The 7,942-nt window shown below is 38.9% G+C and overlaps 1 protein-coding gene across 1 annotated transcript; it reads left to right on the top strand.

Annotated features, from left to right (window-relative positions):
• Positions 1 to 936: 936 nt before the first annotated feature.
• NABP1 (nucleic acid binding protein 1) lies at positions 937 to 7,706 on the top strand. The gene is made up of 6 exons (XM_007464957.1): positions 937 to 1,027; positions 1,325 to 1,463; positions 4,087 to 4,158; positions 5,748 to 5,823; positions 6,485 to 6,551; positions 7,537 to 7,706. Exons 1-6 carry the CDS (start codon positions 937 to 939, stop codon positions 7,704 to 7,706), a joined length of 615 nt encoding a protein of 204 aa, XP_007465019.1.
• The last annotated feature ends 236 nt before the right edge of the window (positions 7,707 to 7,942 follow it).

Genomic DNA, 7,942 nt, shown 5'->3' with positions numbered 1-7,942 from the left:
TCTTACTCTACTGCATATTTTTGGCGTACCCACCGGGTCCTAAAACACAGCAACCGTTCGCAGTGGCTGCGAAACTAAAGGGCGGGGGGCGGGGAGGACTGAACTCTGAGGGGGTAAAAAAAAATGCATGAAATCCCAGAAGACTGACAAGTGATAGAAACCTGCAGATGGAAGACTAGGCAGGGTAGAGCCGACGCTGCGCAGCGACGGCGGAAGCTGGAGGAGGGTGGGGCGGAGCCGAGATCCGATTGGACGGCTGAGGGGGCGGGGCCCGCGCTGACCTGCCGGGGAGGAAAGAGGGAGCCTGCGCTGGCGTCGCCTGCCCGTTTCCGCCCCTTGGCTTCTCCGGAGCCTGGAGGGCGGGGCTCGCCATGGGACGTCACAAGAGGCGGGGCGACCCGCGGGTCCAGCCGGCGCGCGGGCGCGTTCCGCAGTCGGTGTTTGGTACTCTGGGTGCGTGGTAGTTTTGTTTCTGCTCCGGGCTCGCTGTCACAGCCCGTCACTCCCCGGATCCCGGGACAGACAGGGCAACGCCCGTGTGTGTGTGTGTGTGTGTGTGTGTGAGCTGGACTCAGGGCAGAGGCGTCCTCTCGCTGTCTTTTTTTCTTCCTTTTATCCAAAGAAGGGGGCAGTTCTCGTGCTTGCCTTCCTGTCGCCCCGTTGGGAACGGGGTTGGTGTGCGGAGTGGTTCGTCTTTTTTTCTTTTAAACTTGTGAGCGTTTTTGGTTTTGGTTTTGTTTTTTTCCTCCCCTTTTTTTAGGCTCAGTGCCGTCTGGACTGGTTTCATTGGTCCCTGACTAACCGCTTTCTGCCCCTTCTCTCGCCAGCCCCGCCCAAGGTCTCCCCTCTGCCCTCGCCCCTGGCCCGGGGGGTGGGAAGCTTTGTCAGGCTCCCTGCCCACTCGAGTCTCCGCAGCGTAGCAGCACCTGCTTCAGTATGAACGGGGTCAACGACCCCCCTCTTTTTATAAAAGATATTAAGCCCGGACTGAAAAACTTAAATGTCGTCTTTATTGTGCTGGAGATAGGTAAGTGGGGTCCGCAGCCCGCCTCGCCGCCCTCTGTGCGTCCCGGGACAGGAGGGAAGGGCGCCGCCGCCGCGAGCCGGGGGCTCCCGTCCCCCTTTCCTCCCTTTCCTTTCCCCTCCCCCATCCACGTGGCCCCGTTGGCCCGAGCTGGGGCCGTAGCCTACCTGCGGCGAGAACCCTGGGCTCGACCTCTTCCCACCTTTCAGGTGCATTTTGATCCCGGAGGAGGAGTTAGCTTTTTGGAAGTCCTCATTATCTAATACACCCCTCCCCATTTTGATTTTTAAATCCTCACAGGACGCGTGACCAAAACCAAAGACGGCCATGAAGTGAGATCATGCAAAGTAGCAGATAAAACTGGCAGCATCACTATTTCCGTGTGGGATGAAATCGGAGGTCTTATACAGCCAGGGGATATTATTCGGTTGACCAGAGGGTAGGTGTGCATAAAAGGGTTGGGGGATCAGAGTGCCTCCCAAGTAGGAGTCTGCGGAATCAGAACTGGCTGACGCCCGGGACCTTGGCAAGTTCTAAATTTTCATCTTTTCTGTGGGCCACCCCGAGGATTTTTAAGCCCCTTCAATGTTAACCTCAGGTGATGGACGGCATTGGGATGTAACACCTTCGCCTTTAAAAGCAGTCAGTTTCAGCCGAATCTAAACAACCCCACCCTCAGTTTACAGATTAAGTAGATTTTTAAATACTGTTCTGGGATTACTGAGTCTTTTTAGTAGATTGTTAAAACTAACATAATCAATACTTCATCTTTTTCATAAGCTATTTAATATAGTTGTCACTTAGCTTTTTTCCAAACTTTTCCCCTTTTTAATGACTTTTGAGATCCTGCCCGTATTTTATTTGTATACTCATTTAGACAGTGTGGACGTAAATCGAGATTGTAGCTGGAGAATTTAGTAGGTTTTGTAGTGTGTCAGATTTGTACTCGGATGTAAAAGTTGAGAGAGGAAGTTTACAATATCTGGAAGTCACGTTCTTGAAAATAATTTCTTGTGCCTACTGCTGTAAGGTAAATGTTGTACAAAAACAAAATGATGTGCAGAAAATGTTTGGCAGAAAGATGTCTATGATACCTCTGTCCACAAGAGTTAGTTGGCAGATTGGCTTTTAAAAATAATTTAGTACAACCTTTTTTTTCTTGATTAGTAATTAGACTGCCTTTAAAGATTTACCAAGTATTAGGAGGATAAAATGCCAGAAAGGGGTCTTAAAAATAGATTTTGGAAGCTTTGTGGTCAGTAGAATTGTAATAATTCATTGGTCATAACTGTAGGAAAAGTGGGTGGAGATTGATGTTGGCAAAGTAAATAGAATCTCAGAAAAGTGTTGGATCACCCTGAAAGTAGGAGCTTAGAGCCCTTTGATAGTATTTTACAGGTCTTACGACATCTTCAGGAAGTGAGGCAGAGTATCATCAAAGAAGGAAGTGAGAGTCAGGACTTAGACATTTTTTTTCTTATACACTGACTCATTATGACACTGGCTATGTCTTTTAAACTTCCACATCTTTAACTTGCACAAAAGAGAATTTCTACCTGGGAGGATATGGTAAGAATTAGCATAATTAAAGTTTTTTGGCTGCCAAAGTATCTCATCCAGTGATTAGAAGTTATTTTATACACTGTAAACGGCATCTCTTTTCAATGATTTCATATTTTGTAGTCACGGAAAATACATAGATGTGTCCATCAAAAAAACTGTGGAAAAACTAAGTCACTAGCCTTATAGTATCTATAGGATTTTAAGGAGTATAGTTACCAAGGAGTACAGTTTAAAGGAAAATTCAAAACCAAAGAAACTCTACTGTTACTTCAGTGTAACCTTGAAGTTATTACACTTTTCAACTTCCTTTTCTGTAAAATGGGAATATTTATACCTTACTAAAGTAACATATCTAGCAGTCTGACCCATTGTAAGGCCCTTAAATTCTGGTTGAATCTAAGAAAAGTAGCTTTTAAAGAAAGGTATACATCTCAGTAATGGTAGTTTGAATATTGGCATGCATATCAGAAAACCCTGCAAACATTGATCTCATTCCTGAAATAAGTGAAAGTTAAATGTTTTAGTTGTAGTAACTTCAAATTTTCTCTCAAAATAGGCACTAATTTTTACTTTAGTAAGGTGAAATATTAGTGCACTGTCTCCTAAGTCACTTTTTGTGTAACTTAAAAGTGGTGAATGGAGTCTTTAGTAAATAACCTTTACTAAATGAAGAGAAATATATAATGTGAAACGAGAAAATTTTTATTAACCTGTATTAAAAGATGAACTATCATTATACTTAAGCAATATTTGGTTATAATTTATCTTTCTAAATCATGAAGTTACCATAGTAGTACAAAGAACCACTGAAAACCAAGCCTTGGGCTTATTTTATAATATTGATTAATTTACATTTGTCTTAGATTTGTGAATAGGATTATTTTATCTAATGATGCTGCCTGCATTCAAAATTGTTCTCAGTAAATAATTGTTCAGCCAAGGTGTTGCTAAAAACTGGGAATTTGGAAAAGCAGATAAACGAAAGATTTGTGATCATAGTTTTTTAGCCCCTTGATTAAATTTTACTAAATTTTCAGTAGCTTAGGAATAACACATACTAGCCTATGTGTTTTATGGAGGCAAAAGAAAAAATATATCAATATCTGGTAGACCAAGTACATGCGTGTAAAAGTAAACACTAGGGTGTTGATTTTATATGCCCTGTGTTTGAAAAGTAATTCTGCTTGAATCTCTGCAGTTTGAATGTTCTCCCTTTCTTAATTGACTAAAGATGTGATCTTTGGAGTATAACAATGCTTGCTTTGCAAAAAGACTTCTGTTTTCTAGGGTTAGTTATCGTTTATATAATTATGTCAAAATTTGGCGGTAGAGTTTTCTTTGCATTATTCCTTAGTAAGTAACAAGTTAATCAATGGTAGATACAGGGTTTGAGCCCCACCTGCATCCCAATACACAAAAAAATAGTATAAAGATTTATTTGATTTAAGTAGAAGGAAATATACATATTTCCATAGAACTGATGTTTCTTTTCTTTCTAGGTATGCATCCATGTGGAAAGGATGTCTGACACTTTATACTGGAAGGGGTGGAGAACTTCAAAAAATTGGGGAGTAAGTATCAAGATGCATTTCATATAACTGAATAAATTACAAATAATATGTACCGAATAACTGGTAGGTATAAACTATCAACCTATTTGTTGACTTTTTGACTGGTAAACTGAATGCTTGCAGCAGCTTAACTTTGCATGTATGTGCTAATTTAACACCTATCAGAACCGTTTCCTGTGGTTGGGAATGTCAGTTTTTCCTGGCAAAGAGCATTAAGAAGCTGCACTTGAGACAATCCCCAGTGGGACCGTTTCTGTAGGCTTTGGGAATGTATATCTTTCAGATGTCACAAATGCCATTTGAAGTAAGTTCTATATGTAAAAGGACTTGCAGCAATGACAATTGAAGTCCTGTATTTATCCACAGTCTAGGTACCGTACAGGCAGCCACAATGCAAGCTTCTATAAACTACTACCGTGGTAATCTCCACCCTGACTTGGAGGAACCATCCTCTCTAGGGGTGTAAAGGTAATTCAGCCTCCATGCTGGCCTAGACATTTGGGATATACTCATAAAGTATGGTGTAGGTAATGAGCCAAATCATAAAGTCCATTCTGTTTGGTTAATGCCTGACATCAACTTAATGCCTGTCAAAATAGAGGATATCTAAAGAGAGAAGCCACAAATGGCACCAAAAATAAATAAATAAAGGAAGGAAGGAAGGAAGAATGTATTCTACACTACAGGAATAAGATACTTTGGGAAAAATAAGCAATCTTGCTGGCTTTTAAAGATCAGAAACTGGTAACACTTTGCTTTCGCTTAGGAGGAAAATTAGGATTCACTTATGTTCGTACCTAGAGTAGTAGTAGAGCAATGTGTTATGAGAGGTCTTAGCATCAATATTACAGAAAGATTGAGGATCCTGTTCTGACTTTCATGTATAGAGAGGTTATTTATAATAATGGAGGTCAGTTATGTGAAGAACCACTGGGAGTCACTCAATACATAGTGACTTTGTCAGGGTCAGTCAAGGAGTTACCAAAACTGATTCTGATTTATTTGTGGGTTGAGGAGCTAAGAAAATGCTTGTGTGTAATGTTTATCAATATACACCATAGTCAGCTGATAAGAAGCATTGGGATAAACTGTGTCTTGATAGCCAGTTGTTTTTATTCATGCCTGCAAAATCCACTTTTAACCTTGAATGATTATCTTTGCAGATTCACAGTGATTGGTCAAAGAGGGACGGGATGAAAGTGTGTGAGTGGATCAGTGCAAATCCATCACCATTGCCGGAAAACCTCTGGAACCCTAATAAACATGGTTCAGAGGCATCAGTCAGCCTATGTGGAAAAACAGGACAAAGATGGGCTTCTGTGTCCTTGATCTTTGATAAGAACAGAAGAAGAATTAAAATACAAAATAGAATGTTTTAAACATTGTAGGCAATCAAATATTTGATTTTTTTTTAATGAAACATAAGCATTTAGAAAGTTTCTGTTGTAAATGAATAGAGTTAGTTAGCATATTGCTGTTTGGTAATTCATTTGACATCTACATTCTTTATTCCTGAAAGTTATGCATGTTATGTAAAGAAAGGTTGATTATTTCAGAAGTCATTCAAATGGTCCTTTATTGTCTTTCAGATTTTGTATGGTTTATTCAGAAGTGCCAAATTTCAGTGAACCTAACCCAGATTATCGAGGACAGCAGAACAAAGGGGTAATTAATCCAAATGTATTGTCTGTTTTTATGATTAGGCTAATTTTGACTATGTACTATAAATCTGTGGCTAGGTTGCCAAGCTTTTCATACCCTAAGTATAATGGAGACAATTTTAAAAAGAATCTTTTTAAAGATTCTTTAATGTAATTCTTTTCCATTGTATATGTTTTGTGAGTGAGTCTGTATAGGTATCTGTAGTATCATATATAAAATGTACAGTCAGCCCTCCATATCCATGGATCATTCAACCAACTGGGATTGCACTGGTTGAATTTGCTGATGCAGAATGTTCCTATACAGAGGGCTGACTACAGTATGTCGTATTGCACAAGAAACTTCAACATCTTCAGATTTTGGTATCTGGGAGGTCCTGGAACCAATCCCCCTGAGATACTGAGGGATGACTGTATGTGCCATTTAGCAGTTTAGCACTTTTGAGGAGCAGGGAGTAATATCAGGAAGATGTAAGATGTAACAGAAGCTTTGAAAGGTCTGGAAACATTCCTGAATATTTTAACATTGAAAGGACTTGGATAAATCTTTTTAAATTGTTTAAAAACCCTTGAAAGTTAAAAAAAAAACAATGGCTACAACATGTTATAATAATATGGTTTTTTGCAAATCTTCATTTGATTACATTAAAGCATTTTTTTAATAGGCACTCAGTGAACAGAAGAATAATTCCATGAATAGTAATATGGGTACAGGTACATTTGGACCAGTGGGTAAGATTTTTTTTTTTTTTTGGTATATTTGTGATCAGGTGTAAGAATTAAGGGAATCTATCTTATGAAAGTATAACTGATTTTTCTAGAAAGCAGATTCCCTCTTAAGCTAATTTATTGAGCACATTCTATATTTAAACATTTGGGCCAGTTACTGGGTGAACGTTGGCTAATAATAAGAAATCTAAGTTTTGGTGATTCATTATGTTATTTTCCATTGATTTTTACAAAATTTCCATAATCTAGTGATTATTGATAATAGATGCAGAATAACTGCATCTATTATTTTTGTGTACTGAAAGCAGTTTATCTTCAGATTGATGCTCACCTTAGTTTTTTACATGCTCATAGCTGCCTCTTTAAAAGATTGGCCTTTACCCCTCAAATACTCTCAAAGGTCAGTGGTTCTTGCATCCTTGTTAAAGGTCTTTTGAAGCCTTTATTCTTAAAGACCAGAGGAAAAGTCTTTTGTGATTGGAGTTCATTAAGGTGGCTGAAGAAGTTTTATTTGACCTGTTGGCTACATGTTTGAGCACAGCTGATGATCATTATGCTGTGGGACGCTTTGGTTTTTTCTTTAAAAAGTTAGAATTACTTGTCTCTTTCAAAACATTGTTAACCTTATTTGAACCAAATGCCAATACTTATATACCATTTTGCTTTTTCTTTTTCCCTTATAATGTAGGTAGTGCATTAACTAGGCTTTTTTCCTACTTTATTAATTTCTCATTCTGTTACCCAAGTTGCTCTTTTTTCCTCTCCCTATTAATGCAAGCATCAAGTTAATATATTTACAGTAATTATACATTTGGGAAAACCTAGGACTCAAGCTGAGTTTTTTCCAGTAGTTTAAAAACATAAAATAAAAAAAAAAATGAGTTTGTTTTCCATAATATTACTTGTAAATATTAATAGCATGTGTTACAACTTCAAATAGATGTACTTCTATTTGAAAGTGGTGATGATTTTTTATATTCTTTTTTAGGAAACGGTGTTCAAACTGGCTCAGAAGCAAGGGGATGCCAATTTTCATATGCTGGTAGGAGCAATGGCCGGGGACCTGTAAATCCACAGCTACCAGGAACAGCTAATAATCAAACAGTCACGACCACAATAAGTAATGGCAGGGACCCTCGGAGAGCCTTTAAAAGATGACCTATGCCAAATACACACATGTAGTTTTTAAACTACGTGCCCTACTTGAACACTTACTGCACTTTTATTTATTGTTAACTGTGAAAACTGTCCTTTATCGGTTTCCTTTTATGTTTTTGGTTTGTTAACAAGAGTGGTTTGTTTTTTATAGCAGAACTATTAAGCTGCTTGAGTCTCCTATTGAAGAATGGGAACACTGAAGAATAGGGGCATTTATTTTTAGAGCAAAAAGATCT

This window comes from Lipotes vexillifer, unplaced genomic scaffold (assembly GCF_000442215.2).
Source record: "Lipotes vexillifer unplaced genomic scaffold, Lipotes_vexillifer_v1.1 scaffold903, whole genome shotgun sequence".
NCBI lineage: Eukaryota > Metazoa > Chordata > Mammalia > Artiodactyla > Lipotidae > Lipotes > Lipotes vexillifer.
Note: the sequence above shows the minus strand (reverse complement) of the source record. Positions and strands in the feature narration are given on the sequence as shown.